The sequence below is a fragment of the Notechis scutatus genome, chromosome 12, assembly GCF_049901735.1.
Source record: "Notechis scutatus isolate UNSWTSFEM ecotype Mainland chromosome 12, rNotScu1.2, whole genome shotgun sequence".
Lineage (NCBI taxonomy): Eukaryota > Metazoa > Chordata > Lepidosauria > Squamata > Elapidae > Notechis > Notechis scutatus.
The window spans coordinates 15958442-15977206 of NC_142020.1; the positions used below are offsets into that span (position 1 = coordinate 15958442).

The 18765-nt window shown below is 51.6% G+C and overlaps 1 protein-coding gene across 15 annotated transcripts in view; it reads right to left on the reverse strand.

The window, feature by feature from the left end:
* The window catches only part of PEMT (phosphatidylethanolamine N-methyltransferase), a 36732-nt gene extending 28437 nt beyond the window's left edge, over nt 1-8295 (reverse strand). For 5 of the 15 annotated variants that reach the window (XR_015745192.1, XR_015745191.1, XM_087942278.1 and 2 more), the window contains exons 1-2: nt 6176-6378; nt 3945-4052 (exon numbers count right to left, since the gene is read on the reverse strand). Coding sequence is in view for 11 of the 15 variants with exons in the window: in XM_087942278.1 (XP_087798404.1) it covers nt 3945-4052; nt 6176-6229 (162 nt within the window). In the remaining 4 variants the exon portion in view is untranslated. Of the gene's footprint in view, nt 1-3944; nt 4053-6175; nt 6416-7711; nt 7800-7999 lie in introns of those variants that run through there. The other 10 variants (XR_015745193.1, XM_087942279.1, XM_087942274.1 and 7 more) reach the window with 8 other exon arrangements.
* Between the last annotated feature and the right edge of the window lie 10470 nt (nt 8296-18765).

Below are 18765 nucleotides of genomic sequence, written 5' to 3' on the forward strand. Positions count from 1 at the left end.
AAGGAAAACCAGAAAGTCCAGCTGCCTCTTGGAAAAAAGCACCTTTGGCTCTCTCTCTCTCTCTCTCTCTCTCTCTCTCTCTCTCTCTCTCTCTCTCTTTTCTCTCTCTCTCTCTCTCTCTCTCTCTCTCTCTCTCTCTCTCTCTCTCTCTCTCTCTCTCTCTCTCTCTCTCTCTCTCTCTCTCTCTCTCCTCTCTCTCTCTCTCTCTCTCTCTCTCTCTCTCTCTCTTCTCTCTCTCTCTCTCTCTCTCTCTCTCTCTCTCTCTCCCTCTCTCTCTCTCCTCTCTCTCTCTCTCTCTCTCTCTCCCTCTCTCTCTCTCTCTCTCTCTCTCTCTCTCTCTCTCTCTCTCTCTCTCTCTCTCTCTCTCTCTCTCTCTCTCTCTCTCTCTCTCTCTCTCTCTCTCTCTCTCTCTCTCTCTCTCTCTCTCTCTCTCTTTTCTCTCTCTCTCTCTCTCTCTCTCTCTCTCTCTCCTCTCTCTCTCTCTCTCTCTCTCTCTCTCTCTCTCTCTCTCTCTCCTCTCTCTCTCTCTCTCTCCTCTCTCCCTCTCTCTCTCTTCTTTCTCTCTCTCTCTCTCTCTCTTCTCTCTCTCTCTCTTTCTCTCTCTCTCTCTCTCTCCACTTATGACCACAATTGAGCCCAAATTTTCGGTTGCTAGGTGAGACAGTTGAGTTTTGTCCCATTTTACAACCTTTCCTGCTGGCGGTTTTTCAGTTCGTTGTATGCTTGTTCAATGAATCTCCATTGTTTTCGCTTGTCAGAAAGCCGCTAAAAGTGATCCCATGTTCAGCAGTGGCCCCCAACCTTTTTTGTCCCACGGCCCGGTACCGGCATCACAAAATGATCCACGGACCGGTACCAGCATCAGCACGCATGACCAAGGCAAGGCGAGCCGAGCGACCGGCCAGCCAGCCGTCCCCCGCTTCTCCCCGCCACCTTCAACTCCTCCTTTGTACCTTTGTCGATGGGCTTTTCGGGCTCTTTCTTAATCTCCTCCTAACGCGAGACTCCACCGCCATCAGGACGGCTCTTCGTTCGAAGCCGCCCCCCCCCCTCGACGAAACTAAGGCGCAAGGATTCAGCACCCAAATGCCGCTTTCCAACCGACGACCGACAAGCTCACCCGGAAGCACTTTCTCAAGCGCCATCGAAACAAGATGGCGGCGCCCACTTCTTTGCGGCCCGGTAAAAAATGCTCCACGGACCGGTACCGGTCCGGTGCCCAGTGGTTGGGGACCACTGATGTTCAGAGTTTTCCAGTGTAAATCCAGCGCCAGAAAAATAAACACAGATGGCTGAGGCTTCAAAAACTAAGTTTACGGTTGAATACCTATTTCCAACTGGTTTCAAGTGGGTGGCGCCTTTTTTTCATTTGCTATAAAGGCTTTCCAAGTTTCTCAGGCTCATTTTCAACTGTCCTTATTTTTCTCCAAAATGCTTTGGAAACGATACCCACAGTGGGAAATTGGGTCAGGGGCAAGAGAGAAAGAGTTGTTGAAAAAAACAAAAACAAAAAAACACGGTGGCTGCACAATTGCACAGAGCAGAAGCAGAAAGACCTCCCTGAGTAAAACTTGCACAATTGCACAGAGCAAAACTTGCACAAATCTCCTCCCTGTTGACAACAATGCATTCCAGCATGCGCGCGCACACACACACATACACAATTCACTCCTTGCAAATAGGACACCGAACCTGGGAAGGGTGGTGGTAGTTGTGCTTCCGCCGAGCCCCCAAAATGACGCATCGTTCCCAGTGCACACACACACACACACACCATCCCTCAGGTTCTCTGACCCAGTTCCCGGAGCCTTTGTGTAACAGAGTCCCAGGGAGTCATTAAGGTACCTAATTTTAGCTATTCCTTCTATATATATATGTTTTTGTCTTGCCTTGCCAGGTGTGAGAACTTTTTGCCAGTACAGTCACCCCCTTTATCACTTTGCAGCCGGCAGGATGGCACAGCATGGGCAATCGATGCTTTCTGTCCTTGAAAGAAAAAGCTGCATGATCACTGTTTCCCCTCGCCCTGTTTCGATCCCCGGTCGATGGTCATTAAAAGCAACATTTAAAGAAAACGGTCAGGGAGGACAAAAAAACTCAACCAACCAGGGCCAGTGTGGTGGACAGAGCAAAAAAGCAGAAGGCGTCATTGTCTGAATAAGGGATGATGCTAAACGGTCTCTCGGCACACAGAAAGAGACAGAAAGAGGGAACAATGGTTATCTAAGAGGAAGGAGAAGAAAGAAGGCCCCCCCCCACTCCAAACTCCAACTCAAACCAGGAGGAACAAAGACACAGGTTCTAGTTACGGCTATACCCTTTTTTTAAACACTGGAGAAGGTAGCGCTAGCAATAGAACTTATATCCTGCTTCAACGGTGCTTCACCCTCCTCTCTGAGCAGTTTATAAAGTCAGCCTCTTGCCCCCAACAACCTGGGTCCTCCTTTTACCCACCTCGGAAGGATGGAAGGCTGAGTCAACTTTAAGCCAGTCAGGATCAAACTGTTGGCCATGGGCAGAGTCTGCAATACTGCATTGTAAGAAATGTGCCACTATGGCTTGCTTGCTTGCTTGCTTGCTTGCTTGCTTGCTTGCTTGCTTCCTTCCTTCCTTCCTTCCTTCCTTCCTTCCTTCCTTCCTTCCTTCCTTCCTTCCTTCCTTCCTTCCTTCTCCCTCCCTCCCTCCCTCCCTCCCTCCCTCCTTCCTTCCCACTTATCACTTGGACTTATATACCTCTTCACAGTGCTTTTACAACCCTCTAAGCAGTTTCTAGAGCCAGCCTCTTGCCCCCAACAATCGGGGTCCTCATTTTACCCACCTCGAAAGGATGGAAGGCTGAGTCAACCTGGAGCCTGGTGGGACTTGAACTGCTGTTTGCCAGTCAGCAGAAGTTGCAGTTCTTCACTCTAACGCTAACCACTGCTCCGCCGTGGCTCAAGGTACCCACAATGGAGGAAATAATTCTAATAAAATGGGGGCTGCACCCTTTCCTCTCCTGCCCTTTAGATACGAGCAGGGTCAAAATCTAGTTCATCTCTTTGACTCGTTCCACCAGGTTTAACTGGCACTTAAGTGAGGCCTGGTTTAATGACAAGAAGGACTAGGGGTGACATAAAAGCAGTACTCCAATATCCATGTGGCTGCCACAGTGAAGGAGTCAACCTATTCTCCAAAACACCTGAAAGCAGGACAAGAAGCAACAGATGGAAACCAACCGAGGAGAGAAGCAATCTGGAACTAAGGGTCGAAGTGACCAAGGGAATGTCCGACGGTTGTTAAGTATGATAAACGGTCATAAGTCACTTTTTTCAGGGCCGCTGGAAGTTGGAACGGCCACTAAATGAACTGTTATAAGTCAAAGACTACCTATAAAGAGTCTGCCCCCGCCTTTTCCTACCCCAAGAGGTGTGCAGCAGACAAACCCTGGCAACATGAAGACGCATCTCTTTGCAAGGTCACTGCTAAGACAGGGGAGGTCTGGGGAAGGGCCAGTCCCAGGTTGGGGGTCACCTGAGCCCAGAAGCTCCATTTTTGAAGGCTTGATGAGGTTGGGGAAGGAGCTGCCTACCTGACTATGAGGAATACCTGCATGCTGAATACGAAGGATTGAAGTCAACGCAGGTTGAGGCTACTTGAGCTGTTGCCAAACCATTGCCAGCTCTTGGGCTTCTGGGAAGGTCTGACTCCACAGGGAGCTCTCCTTGGTCCTGAAAATCGCCTTCCCCCACTTGGGCAGCCTGGCCTCCGAGGCTCCTCTCCACCTGCTGCTGTCCTCCAGGTGGGCAGGAATGGCCCCTTTCTGACCAACCTGAGAGGATACAGGTTGATCCCCCCCCAAAAAAAACACCTGTCGAGAAGACCCCGGACCCATCTTTTACCAGGTGGTCATTCTGAAGCCCTACTTGGGTTTTGTAGGTTGAACCCTACCAGCGTTTGGTACCTACCAGGTTCCAGAACAATGGGTTGAAAACGATGGAGAGGACAGCCACTATGAAGTTGGGATCCGTCACGTTCACGTAATCGGAAAGCAGAGTCATAGCCGAGAGGTCAACCTGGGAGGAGACACTGAGTGTGAGTTGGCTCTGAGCCAGGAGAAGCCCCTCCCCTGGGCCGGCGGTTGAAAGGAGATTCCAAACCAGGGTTTGCATTCACAGTAACCTAAACCCTAAACCACCATCTGCAGTCAGGCAGGCCTGTAGCCATGGTCTCCCTCTTTCCCCAGCCTCTTACACTGCAGCCAACATCAAGGTTTCCAGCAAGGGACGGCCACTGAAAGCGACACAGCAAAAGACAAGGGCTTCAAACCCAAGCAATCCAAGGCTGATTCTGTGAAGGGAGTCCTCGACTTAGGACCAAACTGAGCCTCACATTTCTGTTGCTAAGTGAGACATCGGTTGAGCGGGTTTTGCCCCCATTTCTTACCACAGTCATTAAGCGAATCATTGCACTTGCACAATTAGTCACACGGTTGTTAAGTGAATCCGGCTTCCCCATTGTCAGAAGGTTGCAAAAGGGGGCTCACGTGGCCCTGGGGACCCTTAACAACTGTGGCAAAACACGGTTGTAAGATCGGATCTGGTCATATAAAATGGCTCATTTTATGGCCACTTTGGCTAGCGACCGAAATTCCGGTCTCAATTGTGGTCATAAATCAAGGACTTACCTGCGCTACCACACATCCTGGGTTCATGCACCATGGCAACCCTGGATTGTTTAAAAACTGTGGTTTGTTGAATCAGCCTGAAGTTGGAGGGGTAAAAATGAATCCACTGCCAAGCATCGGAATTTTGATTGCCTGACGGCGGCAGAGACTACAATGGTGGTAAGGGTGAAAAACGGTCATAAGCAGCGGTGGGATTCAGCCGGTTCTGACCGGTTCTAGAGAACCGGTAGTGGAAATTTTGAGTAGTTGGGAGAACCGGCCAATCCCACCTCTGACTGGCCCCGCCAACCCCACCATCTCTTCTCTGCCTCCCATTGAGTCCCAGCTGATCGGCTGGGTCTTCTTTGGTTGCCCTGCACAGGAGAACGGAGCTGGAAAGCAGGTTAGGGGGGTGGGGAGGGAAGGGGGATTTTGCAGTATATCCTTCCCTTGCCACGCCCACCAAGCCACGCCCACCAAGCCCGCGATGCCCACCAAGCCACGCCCACAGAACCGGTAGTAAAAAAAATTTGAATCCCACCACTGGTCATAAGTCACTTTTTCGGGGGGCGTTGTGACTTCGAATGGCCACTAAGCGAACCGTTGTAAGTGGAGGACTACCTACACGGCACATCTACCTGCAAGGTGATTTCGGACTGTCCAGTTCAGGCTAATAATTAAGCGTATGGCCTGCTTGCTTTTTACTCTGCCAGTTCCAAACTGATCCAGACTATTTAACAAATAACAAGGACCAAAAAAGAAAGAAAGAAAGAAAGAAAGAAAGAAAGAAAGAAAGAAAGAAAGAAAGAAAGAAAGAAAGAAAGAAAGAAAGAAAGAAAGAAAGAAAGAAAGAAAACAAAAACCACTGCCCTCCTAGTCATTTGATCTTGGTCAGAGTTTCTGTAAACTCCAATGAACGTTGGAATGTTTTTCGATGTGGCAACTTCTCTATTTACTTTTCTGAATGACTTTTTTGTCTCTTTGGCCTCTTGGGCCCCTTTGAGGCGGGCTGAGACAGGGAGATTTCGGGGTTTTCTTAAGGTGGGGAGAAGCCTTTCCCCCCCCGAGGTCAAGAGAGTTTTGAACGACAAGGGTGGGGAGGAGGAGGGGGGTAACCGAAGGGAGGGGGCGCTCCGTGATCCAGGGAGACTTTTTTTAATCATTGTTGCAAAGCGGGGAAAAATAACATCCTTTCAGGGGAAAAACCAGATAAACAAAAGCCGAGCAATGCAGTGGAGTCGATGCCGGGGTTGGTTTGTTTTGCTTTGCATTCACACCTCCCCTCGCCCCCCCAGGAAAAAGCCCCCCGCCCTCACTCCTTCCCCGCAGACCCCTTGCTCCTCCTGGGAGTAGCGCCAAACGCCAGGCTGGTTTTCTTTAGGGCTCGGCTTGGGCTCTGCCCCCCAGCCCCCAGCCCCAGCGGATTTGCAAGGCATGGACCCCCGCCCCCGGCTTTCATCTTTCATCTGTACACACACACACACACACACACACACACCCAGAGCCTTGCAAAGATGGGCAGCGCGCCTGTACCTGGCTATAATCCACATTATTGAGTCCTCCGCAGCAATCCAAGGGAAAAGGCATGCAACACCTCCCCCCCGACCTTAGAAGCCGGTTTAGCAACGCCTGGTTCCTTTGGGGGTCCCTCCCCGCCCCCAGCCCAGCAACTCACTCCTCCCTCCACCCCATGGAAGCAATGCCCCTCGACACAAAGCTGCTCTAACTTCCGGACTGCTCATTGCAAAAAAAATAATAATAATAATAAAAAAATAAAATGTCCCGCAAAGGAGGCTGGGAAATTGAGTCCGCATCCCCCTCCCCGAGGATTGAAGCGCTGCGCTCGGTGCGGAGTCTAGCAGGAACTACAACCCCCAGAAGGCTGCGCGAAGCGGGCTGTTCGAGCCCGGGGTGAAGGTGCGGCTTTCTTTAAAACTAAGCACTCCCACCCTCTCGAAGTGCCACCCCCGCAGGTTTGGAGTCGCTTTGCATCCATTCCAGCTTTGTACACGCGATAAGGAGGCTTCACACGTGCTCTGGGGCCCGAAGCGTGAAGCTCGCTTTGCCTGCACTGCATAAGCTGAAGCAGTTGCGGGAAACGCTTGCAATCCGTTTTTTTTGTCTCTGATTCTTTTTCAGGCTTTGCTCTTCGGGAACATTCAGCAGGTACTGTTTCGCAAGTTCACCTCCGTGACGCGTGTATTTGGTAACTTGCAGGCACCGTTTCCTGCATCCACTCGGTTACAGCCGAAAACTCCATCTGACCTGCACCTCTAGCACCATTCACACATATCCAGCTTATCAAAAGGCCAAACAGCTGCATCCACACAACTTTGATCAGCTCAAAATGTTTGCTTGCTATTTTCATGTTGTACAAATCTGGACCTTTTGAACCCTAGTTTCTAACTGCAGGTAATCCTGACCCCGAAGATGAGTTAGTAGTAACCCTAGTTACTACGAGCCCAGGATTTGATGAATATTGGAGGGAGAAGCCCCTTCAAGCTGTTTGCTATAACTTGAGAGAGCCAGCGAAGAGCCCCCTTCTCACTCTAACATGATCTGGGTTCACACATTCAGCTAAACCACTGTTTGAATTGGCGGGGCACAAACCCTGATTTGCAAACCGCCGTGGGCCCAGCTCGTGAAATGTGGACGCTGAAACCAAAGAGGGCTTTCTTCGTAAAACGTCTGAATGGGGTGCCTGAGACACAGCCGTGCAACTCCTGAATCCACAAAAATTCTGAGCCAGATTCATCCACCTCACTAAGCTCCTTTTCTCCCCCTTCCTCAAAACCCAAAGTTAAAATTAACTACGATTAGCATTGGGGAGGGTTGTTTTGGGGGGGACGGCACAGAGAGAAAGAGACCGGAAAACTTGGACTGTGAGCCAGGAGCTCCTTTTGTGCCATGCTGGAGATCTCTAAGGACCGAGTTGGTAGGAATGTAGCTGGGGAGGTTAAACACCCCCAACCCAAATAAAAGTGAAGGGGAAAAAATAGAAACAGCAGCAGCAGCAGAAGAAGAAAAGCGAGGAGGGAGGCAAAGGAAATCTCAGCTGCTGGCACTGACCTTCCGGGGATTATTCCGTTGTGGGGATGTGGCAGCCTGGGAGGGAGAAAGAGAGAGAAACCAGAGTTTCAATCCAGCTACTTCAAAGAGCAGGATTGGACTTTGCCCCGCAGATTTCCAAAATGGAGAAACAGGCTGGTGCCTGGCACGTTGGCAGAGCCGGCCAATTTTTCTTTGCCAGGCACCGGAGGGGCTTCTGCCAAGGGGGAAGAACGAGGGGTGGGTGGGTTTCTCAGGGGAACTTGGCATGGCTAAAAAAAGGGAGGCGGGCAGTTCCTGTCCACTTACCCCTGGACGTTCCTAGATCAGTTGCGTTTTCTTGGCCGGGATTAGCTCACCGGAGGGTTAGGGAGATAAACTGGAGGTCGGTCCTGGCTTTTGTTTCCTGGGGGTGGGAGCAGGTGGGAGGTGAACACGTTGCCACTGGGTTTAGATGCTGCCCAAGGAAGCAGCGTAACAGACTGGCATGAGTTCCCTTTTAAAAAGTTTCTCCTGGCTGCTATTATATCTTAATTCTATTCTAGTCTATTGTAGTCTAGTCTAGTTTATTGTGAATTCTATTCTTATTCTAGTCTAGAGTTTAGGCCAGGGCTTGGCTGGCTGGAGAATTCTGGGAGTTGAAGTCCACAAGTCTTAAAGTTGCCAAGTTTGGAGACCTTGACCTATTCTTATTCTATTCTATTCTATTCTATTCTATTCTATTCTATTCTATTCTATTCTATTCTATTCTATTCTATGCCTACCCTACCCTGCATATCCCACGTTTCTTATTTTCACAACTATCTCAAGTTGGACAACATATCTAGCGCTCATCCTTCCTCCGATTTTCCTCACACCAACAACATCGTGAAGTGGGTTGGGCTCAGAGAGAGCGGCTCGCCCAAGGTCACCCATGTTTGTGGCTAAAGCAGGACTTGAACTCAGGGTCTCCTCCTGCTTTCCCATCCGGTGCATTAACCACTAAGCCAAACTGGCTCTCCCAGGTATCTTTCTCAGGACACAACCTGTTTCCAAACAAAGCTTGCCTGGACTTCAGAATGGACGTCTCCACTGGTCTCCCAGGGGTCTCCAACTTTAGCAACTTTAAGACTTGTGGACTTCAACTTCCAGAGTTCTTCAGGGTGAGGAACTCTGGGAATTGAAGTCCACAAGTCTTAAAGTTGCCAAGGTTAGAGACCCTGTTCTTGTCCAACAACCCCTTGCTCAGGAGGAAGCCCTATATACGATTTCAGACAAATGTCAACAAAGTCTAAGAGAGGCATCAACAACCTGGAGACCATCTTCTTGGATGGGATTAGAACCCAGGACCCAGAAAAATCAGGCTTGCTCTGGAGCACCTTGGTCCAGTTAGCCATGGCTCACTTCTGGGTGTGCCCGGCCTATGCCAGGCGAGTTCTGCAGCTCCTTCAGCACCACCAACTCTCCAGTTGGTGGGCATGCGAGGGTAGCGTTGTAAGCTTGGGTGCACAGGAGGGTTATTTTTAGCCTGCACCTGTTCCTCCAAATAGACAAGATGCTGGTCTAAAAATAGCCTCACTGGCAGAGGCGGGAAGCTGTGCCGAGAGTCTTCAGGCAGCGCCTGGTGCCTTTGGGTGCCTGGTTTAATTTATGTGCCATAAATCTGCGCTGGACAGAATGGGGGCTTTCTGCCCAGCTGCTGAATCAGGCAAATTGGAGGTTTCTACTTGCAAAGGACAGTGGGGGAGGGGAGAAAGAAGGGTGGGGAGGGCTCAGCAGTGACTTTTCAGCCTGGCTCCCTGGCCAAGGTGGAGGGAGGAGGAGTAAGGAGGAGAGGTTGTGCAAAGGGTGTTTCGTCTGGTTTCGCTTTGAGGTGTGAGCCCGGCCAGCAGGACTGGCCAGGTGTGGTTTCTAGCTGGAGTGAGACATGAATCCCTCCAATTTCAGGCTTATTCAACCAACCCTAGTTTAAAACAACCCAGGGTTGATATAGTGCATGAACCTAGGATGAGTGTTAGTGCAGGCAAACCCGATTTTACCCTTATTATCACTGTTGTTAAGTGAGTCACCCATACACCCCCACTACATAATCTGCGTACATACCCATCGAGTCCAATCTCTGCTTCTTTGCCTTGAACCATTCAGGAAATGGCTTTGATATTAGCACAGTTGAGAAAGTCCAGAAATATTTCACAAGAAGAGTTCTCCACTCCTCTACTCGTTGTAGAATACCTTATGCCACCAGACTTGAAAGTCTAGACCTAGAAAACCTTGAATTACGCCGTCTTTAGTCTGATCTAAGTATGGTATATAAAATCATACATTGCAATGACTTACCTGTCAATGAATACTTCAGCTTCAACCATAACAACACAAGAGCACACAATAGATACAAACTCGAGATAAACCGCACCAAACTTGATTGCAGGAAATACGACTTCAGCAACAGAGTGGTCAATGTCTGGAATACTCTACCTGACTCTGTGGTTTCTTCCCCAAACCCCAAAAACTTTCACCTTAGACCAGGGGTGTCCAACCTTGGCAACTTTAAGACTTGTGGACTTCAACTCCCAGAATTCCTCAGCCAGCTTTGCTGGCTGAGGAATTCTGGGAGTTGAAGTCCACAAGTCTTAAAGTTGCCAAGGTTGGACACCCCTGCCTTAGACTGCCTACTATTGACCTCACCCCTTTCCTAAGAGGTCTGTAGGGGACGTGCATAAGTGCATCAATGTGCCTACTGTCCCTGTCCTATTGTTTCTTTTATTTTTCTCATATGTACCCACATTTCATGTATTCATAACTATGTATATACTTATTATCTTGTAAACAATTGATCCTCTGCATGGCCTCCTCTGGAAGGAGAGCCCGCCTGGTGTCTGCCTTTGGCCCTTTCCCCTCCCCCCTATTTCCTGCTCTTCTTTTCCCCTCGCCTTGGATTTTGGTTCAAAGCCTAACCTCGTCTGCCCTCTACCGCTCCACACAGGCATTCTACTCCAGAGCCTGAAGCAGGGTGATAGGGATCCAGCCAGGGCAAGAATAACAGAACAGGGTTGGAAGGGACTTTCGAAGGTCTTCTAGTCCAACCCCCTACTCGAGAGGTTATCCCATTCTGGACAAATGGTTGCCTAATCTCTTCTTAAAAAGCATCCACAACCTTTCGAGTCAAATCGTTCCCCCGATGGTTCTCCCTGTCAGGAAATCTTTCCTTAGTTCTAAGTTGCTTCTCTCCTTGAGTTTCCATCCGTTGCTTCTCGTCCTGCCTTCGGGTGATTTGACCCCCTCTTTTATGGGGCACCCCCTCCAAAATGGGCCGACTGCTATCCTGTCCCCTGTAGTCCTCTTCTTTCCCCTGGACTAGGACGATTTCCGCAGCCGTTCTTCATAGGTCCAGCCTCCAAATCATCTTTGTTGCTCTACGTTTCACTTCATCATCTCATATTGAGTCATTTGTCCATCGATTCACCCAATTGTGGGTCATCTTCAACTACAACTCCCAGCAGCACCCCCAAGCCACAAGGGCACCGGACTGGCAGAGACAGGCGGAAGTTCTACTGACCCATTAATGGTTAACTCGGCAGCCTGCTTGCCTTTCTCCTCTCCCCCTCTAATCCATTAAGGTCCTTAAGTGACGGCTAATAAAATGTAATTGTGTTTTAAAATAATTCAATACATTACACTAATTTATCCCAATTAAGCTGCAGCAACTTGGTGCAGATCCACTTAATGCAGGAGTGGGCAACTCTCTAGGGTTGGGAGCTCCCACTATTTTTCCCAAATGATTGACGGGGAGGGAGAAAGGACCACTGCCCCCTTTTAATGGCCCCCTTAGCTATTATTCTTAAAGGATCTGGGAGGGCAGAAGATGAACTGAGGAATCTAGAAATGCGAGCTTTGGCTTTTGCAAAGCCTGGACAGTCCTTTGTCCACAATGCGATAGGATCTCCTGCTTGAGCAGTGAGTTGGACTAGATAGAAGATCTCCAAGAAGAGCCACCAGGATGATGAGGGGACTGGAGACTAAACCATACAATGAACGGTTATAAGAACTGGGCCTGGCTGGTCTAGGGAAGAGAAGGACTAGGGGAGACATGATAGAGGTCTTCCAATATTTGAGGGGCTGCCCCAGAGAGGAGGAAGGGGTCAAGCTATTTTCTAAAGCACCTTTGAAGGCCAGACAAGGAATAATGGATGGAAACTGAACAAGGAGAGATTCAACTTGGAAATAAGGAAGAATTTTCTGACAGTGAGAACAGTCAACCTGTGGAACAGACGTTGCCTTCAGAAGTTGTGGGAGCTTCATCCCTGGAGGCTTTCAAGAAGAGATTGGACTGCCATTGGTCAGAAATAGTGTAGGGTCTCCTGCTTGGGCGGGGGTTAGACTAGAAGGTCCCTTCCAACTCTGTCTCTTTCAACCCTATTAAATGGCCCTCCCTATTTATTCATGTTGGTCCATTACCTGTAACCAAATAGAACCAGGACCAAACTGGTGGCTGGTTGGACAAGCAGTTCTAACCCCTTTGGAGCCCAATAAGCGAGAGAAGGTTGACCTTGGCAGATCCTTCAACCTACCAGGGTGTTTCACCTCCAGAGGAAATTTATGTCCAGGTCCTATCATGGTGCTTCATCTCCATCCCATCAATGCTTCATCTCCAAGGTTGCTACGCAGAACCTCAAAATCCTTTTTTCTTGACCCATTTCCGGTTTGGGTTCCCACGGCCTCTTTGTGTCTTTCCTGAGTCTGGTCACGAAGGAGGAATCATGGATGTTCACCTGTTGTCTCCTCTTCATGACTCTCACCACCTAGGAAAGAGCTGCCCCACCTTGGCAACTTCCAAGACTTGTGGAGTTCAACTCCCAGAATTTCCCAGGCAGCAGAGCAGGAGAACCGGCTGGGGAATTCTGGGAGCTGAAGTCCACAAGCCCTAGAGTTGCAAGGTTTAGGACAGCCCTGTCCTAAAACCAGGTGGTGGATGGGCGCGTGTAGGACCCCATCCTTGGCAGATGGGGGAATGTTCTCCCAAACTGGTTGGGGCTTGGGCTGTCTACGAAGGCACGAAGCCCATGGCTTTGTAGGCTGCATGAAGGTGACACTTCCTGACTTCCTGCTCAGAGTAACCACCTCCTCTTCTCATGCCTTGTTTAGCAGATCTGATCCACGGCCTTCGGGGCAGAAGTTGTGTCAACGCTGGCATTCACGTGGCTTGGGAGGCCACAAAACAGCCTCCAAACCCCTTCGGGAGCCTCAGTGTGGCTGTGTCCTGAGCATTCTTCAGCAGATGCAGCCCACGAGAAGCCCTGGGCGTGTTCGGTTCTGAGGCCCATCCACGCACAGCCTCTTTCTCAGCCCCGTGGCTGGCTTTGCAGGCCCCCAGTTGCAGAGAGGGGAGAGGAGATCAGGAGGAGCCACGGGCCTCTGCGGCTTGGCGCAAGACAAGCCCTCCCTTTTCCTCGCTTCACTTATCAGCCATAGCTTAGCAGACCGACAGCATGGGGTGGGAAGTGTTTTATCTCCTTGGCCAAACCACAGCATCCCTAAAGCGGTTCTGATTTGCTGTTACTATGGCGACACGGCTGGGTTTATCGGGGCTGAATTTGTAGTTGTTTAAGTGCTGAGCAAAAGGGATGTAGGAGGGACTGGCTCCCAGCAGTTACCGGGGAAAGAAAGCCAGCCAGCTTTTTTCAGAAAGCCTTGCACTGGGCCTTGGTCCCAAAGGATGCCTGGGAAGCCCCCCCTCCTCCTCCAGGCCCCAAAATAAGAACAAAGGGGGCTGGGAATGGGGGACCAGAGAGCTCCAGAGCAACAGAGGGCTGTAAATCCCCCCCCCTCGATTGCAATTGAAAGGGTCTTGCCCACACGGCTGTTGTTCTCCAAGGATGTTGGGCAGTGGTTGGGCACAGCGGAGGCCCCCCAATATCTGGGAGGATCAGATTAGGAAAGGCTGTACTGATGAGATACCTCTAAAAGTCACTCCTTGAGGTCTTTGGCTGTTAATTTTCCCTGCCTTTAATCTTCAGGGCAGGGTATCCAGACGAGTGAGGAGGAAAATCCACGTAAGATTAAAAAGCGCCAAATGTGGCCCAATGGAATAACAGAATAACAGAGTTGGAAGGGACCTTGGAGATCTTCTAGCCCAACCCCCTGCTTGGGCAGGAATGGAGAGCAGGAATGGGGGCAAGCACCATCCCACAATGACCGAGCAAGCAAAAAGGCTGCCAACACAAGAGGTTTTGATCTCATTGTGGGAGTTTGCAAGAAAAAAAGGATTTGATGGAAGGCGGTGAAGGCAGCTGAGGGGAGGGGGTGGCTGACCCTAGGGGTGACCTTTGCATTTTGTAGCATGAAAATGCACAGGGATAGTGTGGGGGGTGGGAAGTGGACGGTGACATGAAAACAGCTCTGCATTTCTTCTGTCAAATCCCTGTGGTCCATCCTCTTCATTTCAAAGGAAACCAAGTTTTTAACTATGGGCAGAAAGAGGAAAATAATACTTTACTGTACTCCAAGTAAGGAACTAGCAATTCAATGATTTTTTTAAAAAAAAAAACCTTGAGATCAAGAAACAATAAGCACGGACAATTGCCAATGACTGTTACATCTAATTCAAGTTCTTGGCAAACTTTGATCACAGAAGATGCAGGAGGAAACTTAACTCTTGCATTTAGATTCAGGGGCTAGGTTCTTTTTTAATGTATTAGTTCAGCTTCTGTATCAGTTTATTTATTCATTCTTCCATTCATTCATTTACTTATATGTTGAAATTCATTTTTTTATTATTATTATTATTTTTCAGCTTAGATGTGGGAATGTATTAGCTCAGCTTGCAATTTTCTTGAGGTTAATAAAGTGTTTGTGACTGAACCCTTCTCCATTCAATGGGCCTCTTATTCTAGCGTTAAAATCTGCTGGAAAAGGTTTTTGTTTTGTTGCCTTCCCCTCTGTCCTCTTGCAGAGAAGCTGGGGGCATGATCGTCTCCACAGAATTTGGCAGCAGGTCAAATTCCCACAAAAGCTGCTAAAGTTGCAGAAAGTGGGCCAGCGAGGCTGTCATAAATTTCTCCCCCTCCTCCTCCTCCTCCTCCCAGGAACATCTGGCTTGGAGAATCAGGATGACCTCTGGAATCGGCCAATAAATATGTGTTTGGCCTTTGTAAAGGCCAGCAGGACAGAGTATCGATACTGATATACAGTTCATCTTGGCAGGAGAGTTACGGCATTCCGCAGACTGAAACAGAAAAGTCAAAGTGTTTGGAATGTGGCAGGAAGAAAAGAAAATTAAAACTCGGGCAGTTCAAGGTACTTTTCTCATTTCATTCTGACCTGGAAAGTGGAAGGAAGAGTCCTTGGTGCTCTGTCAACTTGGTTGTTTTCTTCAGACGTTTTATGACCCAGCTAGGAAACATCATCGGTGCTAGAAGGGAGAGGGGTTTGTGGAGAAAAGGAAGAGGAGGAAGAGGACTGTGGGGTCCTTGGTGCTCTCTGAACTTTTCTTGCAGACGTTTCATTATCCAACTAGGTAACATCATCCATACTAGTACAGTGAAGGAATTTAAATTGTCCCACTATTGCATCATCTGTGGTGTTTGCACAGATGTGACTTGGAGAGCATTGCCATAAGCCAGAAAAGTTACCCCAGAGGCATCTTCAGGTAGAACTTCAAGGACATCAGAGGAACAAGCCTCATACTACCTCTAGTTCATGGTGCCCAGCATGGAGATCTGCAGGCCCAACTTGGTTATCTTTGCTCCTAGCCCGATGCCTCCCCCCTCCTTTCTCAACTTCTCCCTCACCCATCCTTCCTACCTTCAACACTGCCAGGAGACCCAAAGACCGCAACTTGTAGGTGCAAAGTACACCAGGCTAAGAAGGCAGCAGGTGTGTCCTGGCCAGAGGTGGGATTCAGCCGGTTCTGACCAGTTCTGGAGAACCGGTAGCGGAAATTTGGAGTAGTTCAGAGAACCTGCCAATCCCGCCTCTGACTGGCCCCGCCAACCCCCATCTCTTCTCTGCCTCTCATTGAGTCCCAGCTGACCGGCTGAGTCTCCTTTGGTTACCCTGTGCAGGAGAAAGGAGCTGGAAAGCAGGTTAGCGGGGTGGGGAGGGAAGGGGGATTCTGCCGTATATCCTTCCCCTGCCACGCCCACAGAACCCGGAGTAACCAAAAACTGAATCCCACCCCTGCTGGAGACCCAAAGACCCAACTTGTAGGTGCAAAGATACAGCCGGCCGGGGAGGCGGCAGGTGGGTCCTGGGCCTCTTCTCTGAGCTTCAGGTAAAGCGGCGAGGAAGCGGCTCAGCCGAGGCACCAGCGTGTCCCGTCCGTCCCCCGACCCCCCACCCGAAGCCTTCCCTGCGGGCGGAGCGGCTCTCTCGGGGCGCCTCGCTCTCGGCGGCCGCGGGATTCCTTCTCCCCCGCAGCCGCTCCCGGCCCAGCCTGCTTTCGGCAAGGCAGCCCGGCTGGGGCGGCCCCTCCTGGGCTGGCTGCGAGCCCGGGATGGCGTGGGGGGGCGTGGGAGGGTCCTCGGGGCAGCGGCGCCCGTCGGGACGGGGAGCAGACCCGCCCCCCCCCCGCCCCGGGCCTCCCCCGCTCCGCCAGGGGCGCTGTTGGGCTGGGCTGCGGCGTGGCTCTCCCGGGGAAGCCCGCGCGCGTCTCCGGCCGCCGCCGCCGCCCGCGATGCCCCGCAACTTTTCCGCCGGCCTCGCCCGCGCGCCCCGCCCGCTCCTCCCGCGCTAAGCTCCGCGGGGCTCCGCTGCTCCGCCGCCGCCGCCGCCGGGCAGACGATGGGCAGGCCGGGCCGAGCCGCGGGGGCGGAGGGCGCAGGGCGGGGGCGCCGCCGCCGCTCTTAACCCGCTGCCGCTCCCGCGCCTCCTCCTCCGCCCTTCTCGGCCCGCATCCCGCGGCGGCGCCGGACAGCGCCCCGAGCCAGCCGAGCGCGCGCCCGCTGGATGGGCACGGCGGGCGGGAGGCTCCGGCGACGGAGGTCGGCTCTTGCAGCTGCGGCTGTGGCGGCGGCGGCTCCCGGTCCTCGCTGAGCGGCGCGTCGGCCCAGCGCTGAAGGCGAAGGCAGGTAAGGCAGGCGCGGGGCCCGCCGGGCATCCCGGGGCTCTCGGGGAGGCTCTCCGGGCGGGGCGGGGCGGGGGCGCCGGAGAACAAAGGAGGCGAAGCGGCCGGGGAGGGGAGCGGGGCGGCGGCGGTCCGAAACGGGGACGGGCTGCCTCCTCTTGGGGTGGCTTGAGCGGGCTTGCCAAAGGACTCCAGCCCCCATCATCCCCGGCTAAGACAAGCCACGCTTGAAGGAGGCGCGCCAAGCCCGGGTCGTGTGGAAGCAGCCTCGCCTTCTTCTTCTTCCCCCGACTCCCTGGTCCGGGTTTGGCCCACTGGCCAATGCCTGCCCCCCCCCCGGCCATCCCGGCCTGCCTCGCTGGGGTCTCCTCCGTCGGGGTCCACCCGCTGGGCGGGCTCCGCCGTTGGGAGGCGAGCCAGGCGGTCCCGGAGGCTTTGGGGCAGGGAGGGGAGCCCCACCTCTTCCCACCCCACCCGGGCATCTCGGGGGCGGCTGCGCGGGTCCAGGAAGGCGCTGCTTCTTCCTCCGGGAGGATTCCGGCCGCCTGGGGCCGCTCGGTGGGATCAAACGCTCGTCCTCTGGGGCGCCGCCCCCGCGCTGCTCCAGACAAACCCGCGGAGCCGGAGGGCTGCCAAAGCCGCGGCTGGTTCCGGCCCGGCCTGGCCTGGCTCCCCGGGGGGCTGGCTCTGCTTTGCATCCCCCGGGCGGGGCCAAGGGCTGGAAGGGGGCGCAGGGAGGGCCTCGCCTCCGTTGGGGCGGGGGGCGCAGCTTCCCTCCTTGGCAGAGCCGCCTTTGTGGACCTTTCTTCCTCCGGCTTCCCGAGGGGTGAGCGCAGGGAACGGGGAAGCTCTCCCGGGGGTGGGGGGTGGGGTGGGGGGCTCTTCTTTCCAGCCTTGAGGTCGAAGGAAGGCAGTGAAGACCTCACAACTGGGGGTGCAATTTGGTCAGAGTAGGAACTTCCCTCTGCCTTTTACTCAAAGGTCTCTCCAACCCCCCTCACCACAGTATTGCAGTGCAGACCCGTTCGGTCCCATCCTGCCGAGAGCGGGTTTGGGCCAGAAATAGGTGGCCTTGATGAAGATAGTCAGATCCTAGGTAGGTTGAGACCCTTGGAGAAACCTTGAACGTTTGGTATTTTCTATCTTGGGCATCAAGCATGGTTTGTAATCCTGGCTCTTTATTTATTTATTTATTTATTTGATTTGCCAATTGTTTACAAGATAATAAGTATAAGTGTATACATAGTTGTGAATACATGAAATGGGTACATATAAGAAAAATAAAAGAGGAATAAGAGAAACAATAGGACAGGGACGGTAGGCACGTTGGTGCGCTTATGCACGCCCCCTCTTCAGCTCTCAAACGTCTTTTTGGGGAGATTTGGCATATTTTTCTGGATAGAAGTAGCGTCAGGTTTCTCTGCACTCTGTCTATGTTCCAAACCCACTTTGCATGGAGGAAGATGATGGCCTCGAACCTCAAAGTCCTGTGGAAGATTGATCTTCTGTGGAACAGACCCTGGTGCTTTAGATGGCTCAGTGATTTGATTTAAGATAAAAACAGTGAGAAGAGAATGGTAAAATGAGCTATTGGGGAGCGAAGGTGCTTTTTCTTGGTTGAGATCCTGGACCTGGTTTTTCACCTGGAATCCAGGTCTTCAAATGCTCCCCAAAAAACGGTTTTTTGTTTTTTTTAAACGAGTTCAAAAGGGGAGATTCTTATCTGTGTGGTCAGGAATGAGGATAACCGCATTTAATTCATTGTTGTTCTTCTTAGAGTCAATTAACTCGTGTTTTTCTCATGATCCTGTCCATTTTTTACCCTGTTCACTTCTTTGTCTTCTGTAAACCCACACAGAGATGAAATCGTAGAATCGTGAGGCTTGGAAGGACCTTGAAGGTCTTCTAGTCCATCCCCCTGGCAAATGAATTTCTTGGTTTGAAAAAAATACTTTCCCACATTAGATGCATGAGCGTTTATATCTTTTTTAACACTCCTAAACTGGTTTGTAGGAGTGCTGAACTGTTCTGAATT